This window comes from Oscarella lobularis, chromosome 9, assembly GCF_947507565.1.
Source record: "Oscarella lobularis chromosome 9, ooOscLobu1.1, whole genome shotgun sequence".
NCBI classification, from domain to species: Eukaryota; Metazoa; Porifera; class Homoscleromorpha; order Homosclerophorida; family Oscarellidae; genus Oscarella; species Oscarella lobularis.
This window is the reverse complement of record NC_089183.1, coordinates 267,183-285,509: the sequence shown is the minus strand read 5'-3', so window position 1 is coordinate 285,509 and position 18,327 is coordinate 267,183. Positions and strand designations below refer to the sequence as shown.

At 44.4% G+C, this 18,327-nt stretch overlaps 7 protein-coding genes across 12 annotated transcripts; all 7 read left to right on the top strand.

Annotated features, from left to right (window-relative positions):
• The first annotated feature begins 12 nt into the window (after positions 1–12).
• LOC136191239 (AP-2 complex subunit alpha-2-like) lies at positions 13–15,234 on the top strand. Of its 2 annotated transcripts, XM_065979542.1 has the most exons (26): positions 13–118; positions 174–240; positions 332–400; positions 472–614; positions 667–860; positions 912–1,041; positions 1,092–1,193; positions 1,253–1,361; positions 1,446–1,507; positions 1,557–1,645; positions 1,698–1,769; positions 1,825–1,921; positions 1,977–2,114; positions 2,166–2,273; positions 2,327–2,401; positions 2,524–2,621; positions 2,675–2,804; positions 2,853–2,954; positions 3,014–3,244; positions 3,299–3,501; positions 3,557–3,639; positions 3,686–3,775; positions 3,832–3,955; positions 4,015–4,198; positions 4,287–4,421; positions 4,466–4,746. In XM_065979542.1, exons 2-26 carry the CDS (start codon positions 186–188, stop codon positions 4,541–4,543), a joined length of 2,901 nt encoding a protein of 966 aa, XP_065835614.1. In that variant the 5' UTR covers positions 13–118; positions 174–185; the 3' UTR covers positions 4,544–4,746. The 2 variants fall into 2 exon arrangements, 1 of the variants encoding a protein (XP_065835614.1); XR_010670804.1 differs by lacking the exons at positions 3,686–3,775; positions 3,832–3,955; positions 4,015–4,198; positions 4,287–4,421; positions 4,466–4,746 and adding exons at positions 14,501–14,588; positions 14,645–14,768; positions 14,828–15,011; positions 15,100–15,234.
• On the top strand, positions 5,005–7,458 carry LOC136191245 (uncharacterized). 2 transcript variants are annotated; one of them, XM_065979550.1, is made up of 9 exons: positions 5,005–5,079; positions 5,138–5,515; positions 5,572–5,684; positions 5,749–5,769; positions 5,817–5,828; positions 5,882–5,957; positions 6,009–6,458; positions 6,508–6,912; positions 6,976–7,457. In XM_065979550.1, exons 3-9 carry the CDS (start codon positions 5,580–5,582, stop codon positions 7,368–7,370), a joined length of 1,464 nt encoding a protein of 487 aa, XP_065835622.1. In that variant the 5' UTR covers positions 5,005–5,079; positions 5,138–5,515; positions 5,572–5,579; the 3' UTR covers positions 7,371–7,457. The 2 variants fall into 2 exon arrangements, with proteins under 2 accessions (XP_065835622.1, XP_065835623.1); XM_065979551.1 differs by lacking the exons at positions 5,005–5,079; positions 5,138–5,515 and having other exon boundaries at positions 5,575–5,684; positions 6,976–7,458.
• On the top strand, positions 8,326–9,068 carry LOC136191251 (AP-2 complex subunit alpha-2-like). Its single transcript, XM_065979560.1, has 4 exons — positions 8,326–8,431; positions 8,491–8,674; positions 8,758–8,892; positions 8,937–9,068. Exons 1-4 carry the CDS (start codon positions 8,388–8,390, stop codon positions 9,012–9,014), a joined length of 441 nt encoding a protein of 146 aa, XP_065835632.1. The 5' UTR covers positions 8,326–8,387; the 3' UTR covers positions 9,015–9,068.
• LOC136191244 (uncharacterized) lies at positions 9,706–11,818 on the top strand. 2 transcript variants are annotated; one of them, XM_065979549.1, is made up of 8 exons: positions 9,706–9,790; positions 9,842–9,954; positions 10,021–10,041; positions 10,088–10,099; positions 10,154–10,226; positions 10,278–10,727; positions 10,780–11,184; positions 11,240–11,817. In XM_065979549.1, the coding sequence occupies exons 2-8, from the start codon at positions 9,850–9,852 to the stop codon at positions 11,626–11,628; spliced, it is 1,455 nt and encodes a 484-aa protein (XP_065835621.1). In that variant the 5' UTR covers positions 9,706–9,790; positions 9,842–9,849; the 3' UTR covers positions 11,629–11,817. The 2 variants fall into 2 exon arrangements, with proteins under 2 accessions (XP_065835621.1, XP_065835620.1); XM_065979548.1 differs by lacking the exon at positions 9,706–9,790 and having other exon boundaries at positions 9,850–10,041; positions 11,240–11,818.
• Positions 11,634–14,116, top strand: LOC136191243 (uncharacterized). The gene is made up of 9 exons (XM_065979547.1): positions 11,634–11,837; positions 11,892–11,952; positions 12,232–12,328; positions 12,398–12,418; positions 12,470–12,481; positions 12,539–12,614; positions 12,666–13,106; positions 13,157–13,573; positions 13,628–14,116. Exons 1-9 carry the CDS (start codon positions 11,789–11,791, stop codon positions 14,017–14,019), a joined length of 1,566 nt encoding a protein of 521 aa, XP_065835619.1. The 5' UTR covers positions 11,634–11,788; the 3' UTR covers positions 14,020–14,116.
• On the top strand, positions 14,162–18,289 carry LOC136191246 (uncharacterized). Of its 3 annotated transcripts, none has more exons than XM_065979554.1 (13): positions 14,162–14,302; positions 14,357–14,444; positions 15,578–15,739; positions 15,792–15,887; positions 15,946–16,137; positions 16,262–16,347; positions 16,398–16,510; positions 16,577–16,597; positions 16,644–16,655; positions 16,711–16,783; positions 16,832–17,275; positions 17,332–17,739; positions 17,797–18,289. In XM_065979554.1, exons 7-13 carry the CDS (start codon positions 16,406–16,408, stop codon positions 18,189–18,191), a joined length of 1,458 nt encoding a protein of 485 aa, XP_065835626.1. In that variant the 5' UTR covers positions 14,162–14,302; positions 14,357–14,444; positions 15,578–15,739; positions 15,792–15,887; positions 15,946–16,137; positions 16,262–16,347; positions 16,398–16,405; the 3' UTR covers positions 18,192–18,289. The 3 variants fall into 3 exon arrangements, with proteins under 3 accessions (XP_065835626.1, XP_065835624.1, XP_065835627.1); XM_065979552.1 differs by having other exon boundaries at positions 16,205–16,347; XM_065979555.1 differs by having other exon boundaries at positions 15,946–16,347; positions 16,401–16,510.
• On the top strand, positions 14,901–15,356 carry LOC136191328 (AP-2 complex subunit alpha-2-like). The gene is made up of 3 exons (XM_065979652.1): positions 14,901–15,011; positions 15,100–15,234; positions 15,279–15,356. The coding sequence occupies exons 1-3, from the start codon at positions 14,901–14,903 to the stop codon at positions 15,354–15,356; spliced, it is 324 nt and encodes a 107-aa protein (XP_065835724.1).
• Positions 18,290–18,327: the final 38 nt, after the last annotated feature.

The following is an 18,327-nucleotide window of genomic DNA, read 5'->3' as shown; positions in this document are numbered from 1 at the left end:
CGCTATCCGGGACTTCGGCTGGAACGCCACCGCGTGGAAAAGCAACGAATTTCCAAACTCACGCCGTCGAAAAGCCGACGTCTCACCGGAATACTGCAAATCGAGTGCGGCGTCGAAGGTGGAGTGCTCCAAAAAGGCGCCATAGCGCGATTTTTCGACTCGTCTCTTTGAAGAAAACCGTTACGATGAAAGGCGAAGGCATGCGCGGTCTCGCCGTCTTCATTGCGGACATTCGCAACTGTAAGTCGATCGCAGGCGAGCGCCGAAAAGCGAGCGGGGCCCCCTTTCTCGCCGCCCCGATCATCGAAAAAACGCTCTTCCCTTCGCGCAGGCAAGTCCAAAGAGCAAGAACGAAAGCGAATCAACAAAGAACTCGCCAACATTCGATCGAAATTCAAGGGTAAGGCTCAATTGGAACCGTTTTCGCAAGGGGGCGTGGCACGCGTGGGTTCCTTCTCTCTCTCTAAAAAGGCGATAAGCAATTGGACGGGTATCAGAAAAAGAAGTACGTGTGCAAATTGCTCTTCATCTTTCTCCTTGGCAACGACATCGATTTCGGCTACATGGAAGCCGTAAATTTGCTCTCCTCAAGCAAATACACCGAAAAACAAATTGTACACATTCAAATTATTATTATTATTTATTTTATGGAATTTTTTCGTTTAGGGTTATTTGTTCATTTCGGTTCTCGTGAGCGCGCACAGCGATTTGATGAAACTCATTATTCAATCGATCAAGCACGATTTGGCGAGTCGAAATGCTATTTATATCAACTTGGCATTGTCCTGCGTCGCCGACATGGCGAACATGGAAATGGGCGAAGCGCTCGCGCAGGACATACCGAAACTTTGCGTCGCAGCGTAAGCATCAATAAATAAATAGGTAATGAGATTATTAAATTTTTTTCTTAGGGATGTTTTGGATGGAGTGAAGCAGAATGCCATTCTGTGTATGCTCAAATTGCTTCGGACCGTTCCCCAAGCCGTTCCCACTGGCGAATGGGCAGCGAGAATAGTCCAACTGATTACAGACAAACATCTAGTATGACTCATAGAGAATTAAATACTGATTAGTATTATTTATATTTTTAGGGTGTTGTGACGTCAGCTTGCAGTTTGATTCACGCTTTGTCTCTGCGCAACCCGGAAGAAGTCCAGTCGTGCGTCTCTTTGGCGATCAATAGACTTAGCAGGGTAAGAATTTAATTTTTTATTTATTTAGTTCTTTTTTTATTTTCGGGTTTTGCTCTCAGATTGTCTCGACGTCTTTTACGGATCTTCAAGACTATACGTACTACTTTGTACCGGCTCCCTGGCTCTCAGTCAAGCTGCTCAAATTGCTTCAACTTCATCATCCTCCAAGTAAGAAACAATAGTGGTATCAGTGTCACGTGAACAGATTATTAGCTATAGAGTACTTATATTTCAATGTCTGTGTCTTTCTAGCGGATGCTGTTGCACGTGGACGCCTTATTGAGTCCTTGGAAGCGATTTTGAATCGAGCTCAGGTACATAGAATAGACTTAGTGTGTGAGGAAGGGACTGGTGTTCTCTTAGGAGCCGCCCAAGTCGAAGAAAGTCCAGCATTCCAATGCAAAGAACGCCGTTCTGTTTGAGGCCATCAATCTGATCATTCACCTGGACGAGTACGTAGATAAATAATATATTATAATTTAATTATTATTTTTTATTTGCTAGTGAACCTAATTTGTTGGTGAGAGCCAGTAATCAGCTTGGGCAATACTTGCAGCACCGCGAAACGAATTTGAGGTATTCTACGTGGATGGGATAGTGTTATGGTAGGACTTGACTTTTTCTATTCAAGATATTTGGCTCTGGAGGGAATGTGCAAGCTGGCGAGGTCGGAATTCTCGAGAGAAGCGGTGAGCAAGCATCAGGAAACGGTTCTCAATGCATTGAAGGTCGTATAGAGAAAAAAGGCCATAAAATTTAAACAGTATTAATTATTTTTATTAGACTGAGAGGGATGTTAGTGTGAGACAGCGCGCTGTGGATCTTCTCTACGCCGTTTGCGACAAGGGGAACTCGGAGACGATTGTTCAGGAGATGCTGACCTATTTGGAAACGGCTGACTATGCCATTCGAGAAGAACTGGTCGGTCATTAGAAAGGTTAATAATTTCTCTATTATTTAACGTGTTATTAGGTTTTGAAAATTGCAATTTTGGCTGAAAAATACGCGGCCGATTACACGTGGTACGTCGACACAATATTGAATTTGATACGAATGGCGGGAGACTTTGTCAGCGAAGAAGTGAATAATTGTTAATTAAAAATTAATAAAAATAGCCAATCATTTTCGCTCAGGTTTGGTATCGAGTGGTGCAGATTGTGATCAATAGAGACGACGTTCAGGGATACGCAGCCAAGACAGTCTTTGAGGTAGGTACATATATAGAATAGTGTCCTGAGACTCTATTATGTAGAGATGGAGGACTTCATCGACGGCGGGGTTCTATTCAAGACCGTGGCTCTGTATATGACACTCCTTTTTTTCTCTTTAGGCGCTTCAGGCTTCGGCCTGCCACGAGAACATGGTAAAAGTCGGCGGATACATTTTGGGCGAGTTTGGAAATTTGATAGCGGGAGATCAACGATCTAGGTACCTAAAGTAGTAGTCCAAGAGCTCGTACATGGATCCAAATGTCTTTTTAGTCCTCTTGTTCAGTTCAAGTTGCTACATGATAAGTATCCGTTCTGCAGTCAGCCAACCAAGGCTCTTCTTCTTTCGACGTACATGAAATTCATCAATTTGTTTCCGGAAATAAGTCCCACCATTCGAGAGGTAGTCCGTGAGAAATTGATTTTTAATTATCGTTTATTTTTCTGTTAGATTTTGCAACACGATTCCCAAATAAGGAATTCGGACGCCGAACTCCAGCAACGATCTCTCGAATACTTGAGACTCTCCACCGTGGCATCAAGAGACGTTCTGGTAGAAAATAAATAAATAAATAAGGGATTTTGTATCTTTTTCTCTCTCTCTCCTTCAAGGCAACCGTCTTGGAGGAAATGCCTCCGTTTCCCGAACGAGAGAGCAGTCTTCTCGCTAAATTGAAGAAGAAGAAAGGAGGGGCTCCCATAGAAGGTGCTAGTGAAACGGCTATTCCAAACGGCGACGCTGTCGCAGCCGCTCCGGCCGCCGTTTCTGCTTCCGCCGCCGCTGCCGTCAGTCAACATCCAACCATGGCGAAACCAGTCACAATAGCGCAACTTGCAGGACAGGTAAAATCAATAATAATAATTAATTATATATATTTGATTTTTTTGAAATTGAAGAGTGATTCTCTTGTTGACATTGCCGAGCCTCCGGCTCCCGCTCCGGCGCCGGCTCCCGTCGCTTCGACGGGGGGAGATTCGTTTTTTGATGCTTTTGGTGGTTCGAGTGCGGCGGCGGCACCGGCGGCGGCACCGGCGACGACGGCGGCGCCACCATCAAGCGGTCCAGTCATGACGCCGGCTGCGACCGAAGCCCTCAACAAGTACAGTCATAGTGAAGAGAATACTCAATAGAACGTTAATTCAATTCTATCCTAGATTCTTGTTCAAACACAACGGGATTTTGTATGAGAACGAGTTCATGCAGATTGGAGTCAAAGGGGAATACAGGAACAATTTAGGTACGGTTACATACAGAATTTGATTTATTTATATATTTTTTTCAAGGTCGCGTTGGGATTTTCTTCGGGAATAAGACCCAATCGGCTCTGACGAATTTTCGCAGTGACGTGCAGCTTCCGGGATCCCTAGGAAGCCGTAAGACTTGGAAAATTGATTCGATTTCACGTTCGTAATGATTTAATTTTTCGCAGAACTTCGCATTCAGGCGAAACCCGTTGGAACTTCTCTCGAACCGGGCGCCCAATCGCAGCAACTTCTCAACGTCGAATGCATGGAAGAATTCAGCGAAATTCCTCTACTCGATATCCAATTTTCGTAAAGCCAATTACTAATAATTAACTCTAAACACACTAGACGTTGTTTTTTTCTATTAGTTTCAATGGGGCTCCCCAGAGAATCACTCTCAGGCTTCCGATATTCGTCAATAAGTTCTTCTCTCCCACTGAAATGGCAGCGCAGGACTTCTTCGCTCGTTGGAAGCAGCTGGGCGGACCCCAAGAGAAGCAGGCGGTCTTCAACGCCAAGTTTCCCATCGACAGCGACGCAACGCGAGCCAAGGTTAGTACACAGCGTTTATTTATTCATTTGGGAGCGTGACGCATAATTAATGAGATTAAAATATGAATTTTTGTATTTTGTTTTGCAGCTCTCCGGTTTTGGACCGGCTCTGCTCTCGAACGTCGATCCGAACCCCGATAACTTTGTCTTCGTGGGAATTCTTCACACAACCGCCGCCCAGATCGGTTGTCTAGCGCGTTTGGAGCCGAATATTGAAGCGAAGGTAGGAAAATTCTCAATGGATCTCACATCAATGATGTCTTTTAGATGTATCGGCTTACTATACGAGCTTCCAAGGAGTCGGTCTCGTCCGTTCTTTCCAGTTTGCTCGTAGACCACTTCTAGTCTTCTCACTGTACTCGCGCGTCCCTGACGTTCTTCAGTGTGTTTTTTTTCGTTATTGTTTTCGCCGTGTCGCACTGCTCTATCGAATTTCCCCTTTTTCCCCCTTCCAACACTGGATTTCTTTTTCGGTCGCTTTAGCTGGGCGATTTGATATTTTAGTTGTGTCTTGTGTGTTCTTTTGATAAGATCTTGAATGGAGAGGCCCTTTGTGTTGTTTCTAGGCGCCAAGGAAGGCTTGGATTAGTCTGTGCCGCCTCTCGCAAACCACAGTGCCGCTGCTACTTGTCTAGACGACGAGCAGCACTTTCAATTTTGCCAAAACTTTCAGTGCCGTGAGATGTGGCTTCAATTCTAAGGTGGACAACGTCTTGTCACTTGACAAAGTATGACAAAGGAGCATTTAGGTTGAATCAATTTCACGTCTTGTTCCCCAAGGGGCTTCTTTATCCATCCGGACATTTGACGCGTCTATGGGACGCATTGTAAGTATGAGTAGGCTGTGCACAACCACTTGGAAAATCAGCCGTGATGGAATGGTACGGATTGAATATAAAATGAACCATGTACGACTCAATTATGGCACGTTTATTTCAGTTTTTAGGTAGTCTTCTAGTCTTTGAACGCAAGAGGCTGTGATTGGTCAGAAGCCGTCATCTGCAGAGCAACGTTGCGAACTGTACCGTCTCTCAATTGATTCTCGTCTAGAAAACAAGGACTTCATTTGTCAATGGCTTAGTGCCCGTGAGGGGTGGGTGGATCAATCTAAGGCGGGTATGTACGTGCATCGCTTAGATAAACCATATCAACGTGATTGTACACAACCTTGCGCCCACAAAGCGCTCCTTTATCTGTCCGGTGCTTCTAACGTCGGCGCTCTTCTGAATAAAACACCTTGTTTGTGTGTTGAACTCTCAGTTGCGCGTGCAGCGTTCTTGGCAACGCATTCAAAAAGAAATCAGCCGTGACAAAGCGGTACTACTAGTAGTCTAGTACAAAATGCCCCACAGTGTGTACTCTCTTTCTTTCAGAAGAAATAATGACAGCGAGAAGGATCTTCGCCAGGGCTGTCTTATTTTTCTGGTGTTTGAACGTCTCAGTTGTGATTGGTCAGAAGCCGTACATGTCTCCCCTGCAGAACAAGGTAATAGGGAGTTTAATTAAACATGGCGATGTACACAGAGTCTATGTTTATTTTACGAGTAAAGATTGAAGCAATGCAAGACCAGGTATGTAGATTATACTGCATTTTAAATTGGCTAACTCTTTTTATTAGCTGAATGCAGTGGTAATAGCTAGTGCACTTGACGACTAGCTGGCATCGGTTTTTTCTTAATAAAGATGTCTGCATTTCCTACGGCTGGTTCGACTCCCGTAGCCCATGTCTACGGACAGTTTTCTGGCAAATACTCATCATGTAATTACTAAAGCGGTTGCTTGCATTGCTGCAATTTTTTCTTTGTTGCAGGGCCAGTTTTGAAGCCATGGGAGTCACATGGTTCGCTGTCACAGCCTTCTATCCTCGCCGGTGGAATGACGTTGGTAGATGATGGAATAGTCGTTCCATTTACCGGTCTTTATTACGTTTATGGGCAACTTCACTTTGACCCTCACTCTGGTGATTCTGGTTGTCAGTTCCGTCTTGATCCCGGTTCATCACGACAGATACATGCCTATACGTTGAGCAAAACTAAGACTGGCTCAGAGGATCATACCAAATATACTGGGGCGATAAGACTTCTAAATCAAGGAGACGTTATCAGAATGTATGTTTACTATTGCACTTTGGATTACTCTCATTTAGGAGAAACGTTTCTTGGAGCGTTTTTTGTTTCATTCAACTTTCTTGATAACGATGGTCCTCCCGTCGCTAATATGTATCTTTCTACTTATGCATTCTATGGAAGTACGAGTAACGGTAAACCGAGCAGATATTTTGATAGAAACGGCCTAGGTATACATTTTAGGCTCTGTCGTCAGTTCGTGGAGCAGCTTATACAACCGTGGTGGCGCATCCAACCACTATTACGGCCTTCCTGTTCCCAAACGCGGGCTCTATTTTTTATTTGGACAACAGGCATTGGATCCAAAATCCAGCAATCAGGACTGCGGATTCTGGTTGCAGCAAGATAACTCAAACTCGAGATTGGCATCCACTTACATACGAAGTTTTGAAGCTAATTACGACGACAGAACGGAGTACACTGGACTGGCTGCAAACCTTAGTGCAGGCCAGCTCCTTAGAGTGTACACATGGTTCAGCTGTTACTTTAAATCGGGGTCTGGACGATACTTTGGCGCTTTCTATCTGCCATTCCAAAACGGTCCTACAGTTCATCTCATCGGAAATTTGTCAGGAACATATATAAAGGGTTGTGTCTTTTCCATAGACGGCAATGCTTTAATTAATACACTAATTTATTCTTACCTTTTAGGGACAACCTTAGCGGGAGGATGGAGCCCTACCATGATGAACGGAAACATGAAACTCGACAGAAATGGCTTCATCGTGCCGAAGGATGGAATCTACTACACTTACGCTCAGATTCACATGACTCCTACAACATCGTCGATGAAACACTGCGCTTATGAACTGAGAAGCAGCTCAAGTTTCGGCTCACGCGTGATAGCCGCTGGTGTGAGTTTTGTGCCGTCTCCAGCAAAGCGGGACAAGGTGGTGTACACGGGTGCAGCCACTCGTTTGAACGCTGGAAGTGTTGTGTATGTGAGGATGAGAGGTACGTGCCTTCTTCGCTACATTGGAGGCAAAGAGCAGTTCTTGGGAGGCTTTTACCTTGGTCACTCGTGTGGCTGTTCGCGGTGTGGCTAACTGACTTTGTTTCATTGATGTTTTAGTGCTGTCTTTGCGTTTGATTGCCGCTTCATTCATTTGCGCTGAGTATTAGTCAAAAGAGGCACCTTGTCTTTGCACCTAGCTCTTCAAGGCAAATCGAGAATTTTTTGGCGTCTTTTTCAGACCACATTAATTAATTTCCACGAATCTTTTGAGGCGTGGTTATCTGGTTATCGAGAGGTAGAGCACGTTATAATGTCTCTTCCATCGTCTTTGCGTTTGATTGTCGCTTCATTCATTTGCGCTGAGTATTAGTCAAAAGAGATGTGTCTTGGCACCTTGTCTTTGCACCTAGCTCTTCAAGGCAAATCGAGAATTTTTTGGCGTCTTTTTTAGACCACATTAATTAATTTTCACGAATCTTTTGAGGCGAGTTTTAAGGCGTGGTTATCTGGTTATCGAGAGGTAGAGCACGTTACGTTTTGACGCAATAATGTCTCTTCCGTCGTCTTTTCGAAAGATCGTCGTCAATCAACTGACAACAGACTTCAGAAAAGCGACGAGCATAGTGACGAAGCCTCTACCGAAGCCAAACGCTCACCAGCTTCTCATAAAAAAAACCTGTAACCCAAAGAGGGCCCTATCACGACTCTCCGAGAGCCTATCACGACTCTCCGAGAGTAATTACACCTTGAAGATACGTCGGCATAAATGCACCAGACATAAATTGGACAGCAGGCCGCTACTTCCCCGTGAAATCGCTCCCAATCGACATCGGCTTCGAGGTATGTAATCAATTAGCGTTATGGCCACAATTTCAGTCAAGCTCATGCACAGGTCGCGTTGGGATTTTCTTTGGGAATAAGACCCAGTCGGCTCTGACGAATTTCCGCAGTGACGTGCAGCTTCCGGGATCGCCGTAAGACTTGAAAATTGATTAGATTTCACGTTCGTAATGATTTAATTTTTGCAGAACTTCGCATTCAGGCGAAACCCGTTGGAACTTCTCTCGAACCGGGCGCCCAATCACAGCAACTTCTCAACGTCGAATGCATGGAAGAATTCAGCGAAATTCCTCTACTCGATTTCCAATTTTCGTAAAGCCAATTACTAATAATTAACTCTATACATATTAGACGTTTTCTTTTTCTATTAGTTTCAATGGGGCTCCCCAGAGAATCACTCTCAGGCTTCCGATATTCGTCAATAAGTTCTTCTCTCCCACTGAAATGGCAGCGCAGGACTTCTTCGCTCGTTGGAAGCAGCTGGGCGGACCCCAAGAGAAGCAGAGCGTCTTCAACGCCAAGTTTCCCATCGACAGCGACGCAACGCGAGCCAAGGTTATTTATTTATTCATTCGTTTGGGAGCGTGGTGCATAATTTTATCAGATTAAAATATGATTTTTGTATTTTGTTTTTGCAGCTCTCCGGTTTTGGACCGGCTCTGCTCTCGAACGTCGATCCGAACCCCGATAACTTTGTCTTCGTGGGAATTCTTCACACAACCGCCGCCCAGATCGGTTGTCTAGCGCGTTTGGAGCCGAATATTGAAGCGAAGGTAGGAAAATTCTCAATGGATCTCACGTCAATGATGTCTTTTAGATGTATCGGCTTACTATACGAGCTTCCAAGGAGTCGGTCTCGTCCGTTCTTTCCAGTTTGTTCGTAGACCACTTCTAGTCTTCTCACTGTACTCGCGCGTCCCTGACATTTCTTCAGCGTGTTCTTTTTTCGTTATTGTTTCGCCGTGTCGCACTGCTCTATCGAATTTCCCCTTTTCCCCCCCTTCCAACACTGGATTTCTTTTTCGGTCGCTTTAGCTGGGCGATTTGATATTTTAGTTGTGTCTTGTGTGTTCTTTTGATAAGATCTTGATGGAGAGGCCCTTTGTGTTGTTTCTAGGCGCCAAAGAAGGCTTGGATTAGTCTGTTCCGCCTCTCTAGACGACGAGCACCTGATGGAATGAATGGACTACCCTAGAATTGAAACCACACCTCACGGCACTGATAAGTTTTGACAAAAATAAAAGTGCTGCCTATTGTCTTAGACAAAGGATCATTTGGGTTGAATTGATTTCATATCTTGTTCCCCAAGGTGCTTCTTTATCTATCCGGACGTTGACGCGTCGCGTACGACTCAGTTAAAGCACGTTTATTTCAGTTTTAGAAGAGATGAAGCTGCCGTTGTCTTGTGATTGGTCAGAAGCGGTCCTCTCCAGAACGAGGCCGCGTTCTCTCAGCCCCCTTTGCCGTTGATTCTTTTCTATTTCTAGAAAACAATGACTTCTTTTGTCAGTGGCTGATTGCCCCAAAGCGCTCCTTTATCTGTCCGGATGTTTTGTGCTTCTAACGCCGGCGCTCTTCTGAATAAAATACCTTGTTTGTGTGTTCAACTCTCAGTTGCGCGTGCAGCGTTCTTGGAAAAGCATTTACAAAGAAATCAGCTGTGACAAAACGGTACTAGTCTAGTATAAAAATGCCCCACAGTTTGTACTGTCTTTCTTTCAGAAGAGAAAATGACAGCTAGAAGGATCTTTGTCCGGGCTGTCTTATTTTTCTGGTCTTTGAACGTCTCAATTGTGATTGGTCAGGAGTCGTACATCTCTCCCCTGCAGAGCAAGGTAATAGGGAGTTTAATTAAACTTGGCGATGTACACAGAGAGTCTATGTTTATTTTACGAGTAAAGATTGAAGCAATGCAAGACCAGGTATGTAGATTATACTACATTTTAAATTTGCTAACTCTTTTATTAGCTGAATGCAGTGGTAATAGCTAGTGCACTTGACGACTAGCTGGCATCGGTTTTTTTCTTAATAAAGATGTCTGCATTTCCTACGGCTGGTTCGACTCCCGTAGCCCATGTCTACGGACAGTTTTCTGGCAAATACACATGTAATTACGAAAGCGGTTGCTTGCATTGCTGCAATTTTTTCTGTGTTGCAGCTTCACTTTTGAAGCCATGGAAGTCACATGGCTCGCTGTCACAGCCTTCTTTCCTCGCCGGCGGAATGACGTTTGTAGATGATGGAATAGTCGTTCCATTTACCGGTCTTTATTACGTTTATGGGCAACTTCAGCTAGACCCTCACTCTGGTGACACTACTTCTGGTTGTCAGTTTTATCTTGATCCCGGTTCATCACGAGATATATGGGCTTGGACGATAAGCAAGACTAAGACTGGCTCAGAGGATCATACCAAATATACTGGGGCGATAAGACTTCTAAATCAAGGAGACGTTATCAGAATGTATGTTTACTATTGCACTTTGGATTACTCTCATTTAGGAGAAACGTTTCTTGGAGCGTTTTTTGTTTCATTCAACTTCCTTGATAACGATGGTCCTCCCGTCACTAATAGCTTTTATTCTTATTCCTCTGGAAGTAGGAGCAACGGTAAACCGTACAGGCATTTAGATAGAAATGGCTTCTCAAGTATACATTTAAGGTTCGGTCTTCTCATGGCATAATCATGTTTTGAGTCATGGTGGTGCATCCTCCTCTTATCGAGGTCTTAATATTCCAAAACGGGGTCTCTATTTTGTATTCGGCCAGCAGACATTGGATCCACAATCCAGCAATGAAGACTGCGGATTCTGGTTGCAGCAAGATAACTCAAACTCGAGATTGGCATCCACTTACATACGAAGTTTTGAAGCTAATTACGACGACAGAACTGAGTACACTGGACTGGCCGCAAACCTTAGTGCAGGCCAGTACCTTCGAATGCACGCATGGTTTGGCTGTTACTTTACTTCATCGACTTGGAATTACATTGGGGCTTTTTATCTTCCATTCCAAAACGGTCCCACAGTTCATCTCATCGGAAATTTGTCAGGAACATATATAAAGGGTTGTGCCTTCAATACGGCGATACTTAAATACAGTAATTTATTCTTACCTTTTAGGAACAACCTTAACGGGAGGATGGAGCCCTACCATGATGAACGGAAACATGAAACTCGACAGAAATGGCTTCATCGTGCCGACAGATGGAATCTACTACATTTACGCTCAGATTCACATGACTCCTACAACATCGTCTATGAAACACTGCGCTTATGAACTGAGAAGCACTTCAAGTTCTGGACCAAGCGTGATAGCCACTGGTGTGAGTTTTGTGCCGTCTCCAGCAAAGCGAGACAAGGTGGTGTACACGGGCGCAGCTACTCGTTTGAGCGCTGGAAGCGTTGTGTATGTGAGGATGAGAGGTACGTGCCTTCTTCGCTACATTGGAGGCAAAGAGCAGTTCTTGGGAGGCTTTTACCTTGGTCACTCGTCTGGCTATTCGCTGTGAGGCTAACTAACTTTGTTTCATTGATGTTTTAGTGCTGTCGTTGCGTTTGATTGTTGCTACGTGTATGCCATGAGCTGAGTAGAGCAAATTTGCCACGTTATGATCAGATTCCAGTGATGTTATAGAGACCTCATGTTGTTTGTAGACGCCAAGAGCTTAGATGCGTTACAGGAAGCATTTGGAAAGGAGCAAAAATCGACTACATACAAGTCAGATGATGAATTGAAGTGCTAGCGTAAAGTAGATTTTTTTCTTTTCTGTAGGGCTCCAGTCTCCCCTCAATGCTCGACGTTTGACCTCTTTGAGTTGTGCACGAGACTTCACGTGAGTACAACGGCGACGCCCTTGAGTACTTTTTTTCAACGCCCGTTTTTTCTTCGGACACAACGCCTGTGTCCTTATAAATGGACATATTTGGTATCCCGCTTTTGTTGGTAAACACGGGGTGCAGTTTATTTGCATTAGGCAAAGTAGGGCAGAGATCAAAACACGGGTATTTCGTAATTGGAAGCGTAGGCGATCGATATATAAGAACCAGGTCTCGGAGTTTGGGATTCAGTTTGTTCTTTGGTTCGAATCGAGACCGCAGTTTTTCACCTATAGCTATAGCAAAACAATGGCCCGTCTCTTATTCACTATTTTGGTGTTGTTGTCCTCGAGCGTCACAGCTGCACCCTACTTGGATCCTCTGCAAAGAAGGGTACGAAGGAGAATGACGATGTATACAAAGTGTATGCTTATTTTATTTTATTTTATTTTATGAATGAAGATTGAAGCAATGCAAGATCAGGTATGTACATTATATGTACTGCGTATTAAACTCACCAACTCTTTTATTTAGCTGAATTCAGTGGTAATGGCTAGCGCAACTACTTCATATCTAGCTTGAATTGATTTTTTCATTCTTAAGATGTCTGCTGTTCCTACGGCTGGTTCGACTCCTGTAGCCCACGTCTACGGACAATTTTCTGGCAGATACACGTCAGGTAGTTCTTAAAGCCGTTGCTTGCATTGCTGCAATTTTTTCTGTGTTACAGGCTCATATTTGAAGCGGTGGAACTCGCATGGCTCACTGTCACACTCTCCTATCCTCGCCGGTGGAATGACGTTGATAGATGATGGAATAGTCGTTCCATTTACCGGTGTCTATTACGTTTACGGACAACTTCAGTTAGACCCTCACTCCGGTGATTCTGATTGTTCCTTTCGTCTTTATGCTGGTTCGTCGTATGTATATGCTTATACGAACAGCAAGACTAAAACTGGATCAGAAGATCATACTAAATACACTGGAGAAACAAGACTTTTAAACCAAGGAGACGTTATCAGAATATTTATTTCTTCAACTTGCACTTTGGATTACGTTCATTTGGGGGAAACGTTTCTCGGAGCGATATTTGTTTCATTTAGCTTCCTTGATAACGGTGGTCCTCCCGCCAGTTTTCAATGGGGTTCTTACTCTGGAACGAAGAGTTCCGGTAAACCATACCGGCATTTCGATTGAAATTACCTCATGTACGCATTTTAGGTTCGTATCTCCCTTCATGGAACAGTCTTTTGAAACAAGGCGGAGCATATCAGCATAGCGGCGTCGGGTTTCGCTTTCCCAAACGAGGTTTTTATTACGTCTTTGGACAGCAGGAATTAGATCCAAAATCTAGCAATCAGAATTGCGGATTTTATCTGCAGCAGGAGGGCTCAAACTCGAGATTGGCATCTACTTACATACGAAGTTACGAAGCTGATTATGACGAGAGAACCGAGTACACTGGACTGGTTGCAGACCTCAGTGCAAACAACTACCTTCGAATGTACTCAATGTTCAGCAACTGTTACTTCAATTATCGTTACGCGTATGCATCTCTCTTCGGAGCTTTTTATCTGCCGTTCCAAAACGGTCCTATAGTTCATCTCATCGGATCGTTTTCAGGAACACATACAAAGGGTTTGTGCACAAATTCATTGCATCACTAATTTGTCAACATTCTTTTATACGTAGGAACGATCTTATCGGGAAGGTGGAGCTCCAACATGGTGAGCGGAGACATAAGACTCGACAAAAATGGCCGCGGCTTCGTCGTCCCAACGGATGGAATCTACTACGTTTACGCTCAGATTCACATGATTCCCACGTCGTCGTCTATGAAACAGTGCGCTTATGAGCTGAAGAGCAGCTCAAGTTTTGGATCAAGGGTGATAGCTGCTGGTGTCAGTTTTGTGCCGTCTCCAGCTAGTCGGAACAAGGTGGTGCATACGGGCGCTGCTGCTCGTTTGAGCGCTGGAAGCGTTGTCTATGTGAAGATGAGAGGTACGTGCTATCTTGGTGCATACAGTGGAGCCAAGGAGCAGTTCTTGGGAGGCTTTTACCTTGGACATTCGTCCACTGTGTGATAAACTCTTTTATTGCTTTGGTTTAATGCTTGCTTCTGCTTTTAATTAATTACTAGTTTAGGTCATGTTGATCCAAATATATGCATTTTATCGATAACACCTTGCCGCCTTTGTCGCCGGGGTAGAGCACGCTACGTTTTGACGCAAAAATGTCGCTTCAGCTTCCATCGTCTTTTCGAAAGATCGTCGTCAATCAACTAACAACAGACTTCAGAAAAGCGACGAGCATAGTGACGAAGCCTCTACCGAAGCCAAACGCCCACCAGCTTCTCATAAAAAACCGGTAACCTAAAGAGGGCCCTATCACAACTTCTCCGAGAGTAATTACACCTTGAAGATACGTCGGCATAAATGCATCAGGCATAAATTGGACAGCAGGCCGCTACTTCCCCGTGAAATCGCTCCCAATCGACATCGGCTTCGAGGTATGTAATCAATTAGCGTTATGGCCACAATTTCAGTCAAGTTGCCACATGCACAGGTCGCGTTGGGATTTTCTTTGGGAATAAGACCCAATCGGCTCTGACGAATTTCCGCAGTGAAGTAGCTTCCGGGATCCCTAGGAAGCCGTAAGACTTGGAAAATTGATTCGATTTCACGTTCGTAATGATTTAATTTTTCGCAGAACTTCGCATTCAGGCGAAACCCGTTGGAACTTCTCTCGAACCGGGCGCCCAATCGCAGCAACTTCTCAACGTCGAATGCATGGAAGAATTCAGCGAAATTCCTCTACTCGATATCCAATTTTCGTAAAGCCAATTACTAATAATTAACTCTAAACACACTAGACGTTGTTTTTTTCTATTAGTTTCAATGGGGCTCCCCAGAGAATCACTCTCAGGCTTCCGATATTCGTCAATAAGTTCTTCTCTCCCACTGAAATGGCAGCGCAGGACTTCTTCGCTCGTTGGAAGCAGCTGGGCGGACCCCAAGAGAAGCAGGCGGTCTTCAACGCCAAGTTTCCCATCGACAGCGACGCAACGCGAGCCAAGGTTAGTACTCAGCGTTTATTTATTCGTTTGGGAGCGTGACGCATAATTAATGAGATTAAAATATGAATTTTGTATTTTGTTTTTGCAGCTCTCCGGTTTTGGACCGGCTCTGCTCTCGAACGTCGATCCGAACCCCGATAACTTTGTCTTCGTGGGAATTCTTCACACAACCGCCGCCCAGATCGGTTGTCTAGCGCGTTTGGAGCCGAATATTGAAGCGAAGGTAGGAAAATTCTCAATGGATCTCACGTCAATGATGTCTTTTAGATGTATCGGCTTACTATACGAGCTTCCAAGGAGTCGGTCTCGTCCGTTCTTTCCAGTTTGCTCGTAGACCACTTCTAGTCTTCTCACTGTACTCGCGCGTCTCTGACGTTTCTTCAGCGTGTTTTTTTCGTTATTGTTTTCGCCGTGTCGCACTGCTCTATCGAATTTCCCCTTTTTCCCCCTTCCAACACTGGATTTCTTTTTCGGTCGCTTTAGCTGGGCGATTTGATATTTTAGTTGTGTCTTGTGTGTTCTTTTGATAAGATCTTGAATGGAGAGGCTCTTTGTGTTGTTTCTAGGCGCCAAGGAAGGCTTGGATTAGTCTGTGCCGCCTCTCGCAAACCACAGTGCCGCTGATGCTTGTCTAGACGACTAGCAGCACTTTCAATTTTGCCAAAACTTTCAGTGCCGTGAGGTGTGGCTTCAATTCTAAGGTGGACAACGTCTTGTCACTTGACAAAGTATGACAAAGGAGCATTTAGGTTGAATCAATTTCACGTCTTGTTCCCCAAGGGGCTTCTTTATCCATCCGGACATTTGACGCGTCTATGGGGGCGCATTGCGAGTAGGCTGTGCACAACCACTTGGAAAATCAGCCGTGATGGAATGGTACGGATTGAATATAAAATGAACCATGTACGACTCAATTATGAAACGTTTATTTCAGTTTTTAGGTAGTCTTCTAGTCTTTGAACGCAAGAGGCTGTGATTGGTCAGAAACCGTCTTCTGCAGAGCAAGATTGCCAACTGTACCGTCTCTCAAACCCTATTTCCGTTGATTCTCGTCTAGAAAACAAGGACTTCATTTGTCAATGGCTTAGTGCCCGTGAGGGGTGGTGGGTGGATCAGTCTAAGGCGGGTATGTACGTGCATCGCTTAGATAAACCATATCCAACGTGATTGTACACAACCTTGTGCCCACAAAGCGCTCCTTTATCTGTCCGGATGTTTGGTGCTTCTAACGCCGGCGCTCTTCTGAATAGAACACCTTGATTGTGTGTTGAACTCTCAGTTGCGCGTGCAGCGTTCTTGGCAACGCATTCAAAAAGAAATCAGCCGTGACAAAGCGGTACTAGTCTAGTACAAAAGGCCCCAGAGTGTGTACTCTCTTTCTTTCAGAAGAAATAATGACGGCGAGGAGGATTTTTGCCAGGGCTGTCTTATTTTTCTGGTGTTTGAACGTCTCAGTTGTGATTGGTCAGAAGCCGTACATGTCTCCCCTGCAGAACAAGGTAAAAGGGAGTTTAATTAAACATGGCGATGTACACAGAGAGTCTATGTTTATTTTACGAGTAAAGATTGAAGCAATGCAAGACCAGGTATGTAGATTATACTGCATTTTAAATTTGCTAACTCTTTTATTAGCTGAATGCAGTGGTAATAGCTAGTGCACTTCACGACTAGCTGGCATCGGTTTTTTTTCTTAATAAAGATGTCTGCATTTCCTACGGCTGGTTCGACTCCCGTAGCCCATGTCTATGGACAATTTTCTGGCAGATACACATGTGATTATTAATTAAAGCGGTTTCTTGCTGCGATTTTCTGTGTTGCAGATTCATATTTGAAGCCGTGGAAGTCGCATGGCTCGCTGTCACAGCCTTCTATTCTCGCCGGTGGAATGGCGTTACTAGATCATGGAATAGTCGTTCCATTTACCGGTCTTTATTACGTTTATGGGCAACTTCACTTTGACCCTCACTCTGGTGATTCTAATTGTCAGTTCCGTCTTGATCCCGGTTCATCATCAAAAATATATGCCTATACGTTGAGCAAAACTAAGACTGGCTCAGAGGATCATACCAAATATACTGGGGCGATAAGACTTCTAAATCAAGGAGACGTTATCAGAATGTATGTTTACTATTGCACTTTGGATTACTCTCATTTAGGAGAAACGTTTCTTGGAGCGTTTTTTGTTTCTTTCAAGTTTCTTGATAACGATGGTCCTCCCGTCGCTGTCGACTATTACTCTTATTCGTATGGAAGTCTGAGTAACGGTAAATCGTACAGACGTTCTATAGAAACGGCCTACTGAGCTCCAGATACATTTTAGGTTCATACTTCCGATGGCGCAACTTACAACAGTATCACCGTGGTGGTGCATCCTACAGTTCTTACGGTTTTACTATTCCAAAACGCGGTCTCTATTTTGTATTCGGCCAGCAGACATTGGATCCGCAATCCAGCAATCAAGACTGCGGATTCTGGCTGCAGCAACAATACTCAAACTCGAGATTGGCATCCACTTACATACGAAGTTTTGAAGCTAATTACGACGACAGAACTGAGTACACTGGACTGGCCGCAAACCTTAGTGCAGGCCAACGCCTTCGAATGCACGCATGGTTTGGCTGTTACTTTGCTTCATCGACTTTGAATTACATTGGGGCTTTTTATCTGCCATTCCAAAACGGTCCTACAGTTCATCTCATTGGAAATTTGTCAGGAACATATATAAAGGGTTGTGCCTTCAATAGACAGCAATGCTTTGATACAGTAATGTATTCTTATCTTTTAGGAACAACCTTAACGGGAGGATGGAGCCCTACCATGATGAACGGAAACATGAAACTCGACAGAAATGGCTTCATCGTGCCGACGGATGGAATCTACTACATTTACGCTCAGATTCACATGACTCCTACAACATCGTCGATGAAACACTGCGCTTATGAACTGAGAAGCAGCTCAAGTTTTGGATCACGTGTGATAGCCGCTGGTGTGAGTTTCGTGCCGTCTCCAGCAAAGCGAGACAAGGTGGTGTACACGGGCGCAGCTACTCGTTTGAGCGCTGGAAGCGTTGTCTATGTGAGGATGAGAGGTACGTGCCTTCTTCGCTACATTGGAGGCAAAGAGCAATTTTTGGGAGGCTTTTACCTTGGTCATTCGTATGGCTATTCGCTGTGGGGCTAACTAGCTTTGTTTCATTGATGTTTTAGTGCTGTCTTTGCGTTTGGTTATCGCTTCATTCATTTGCGCTGAGTATTAGTCAAAAGATATGTGTCTTGGCACCTTGTCTTTGCACCTAGTTCTTCAAGGCAAATCGAGA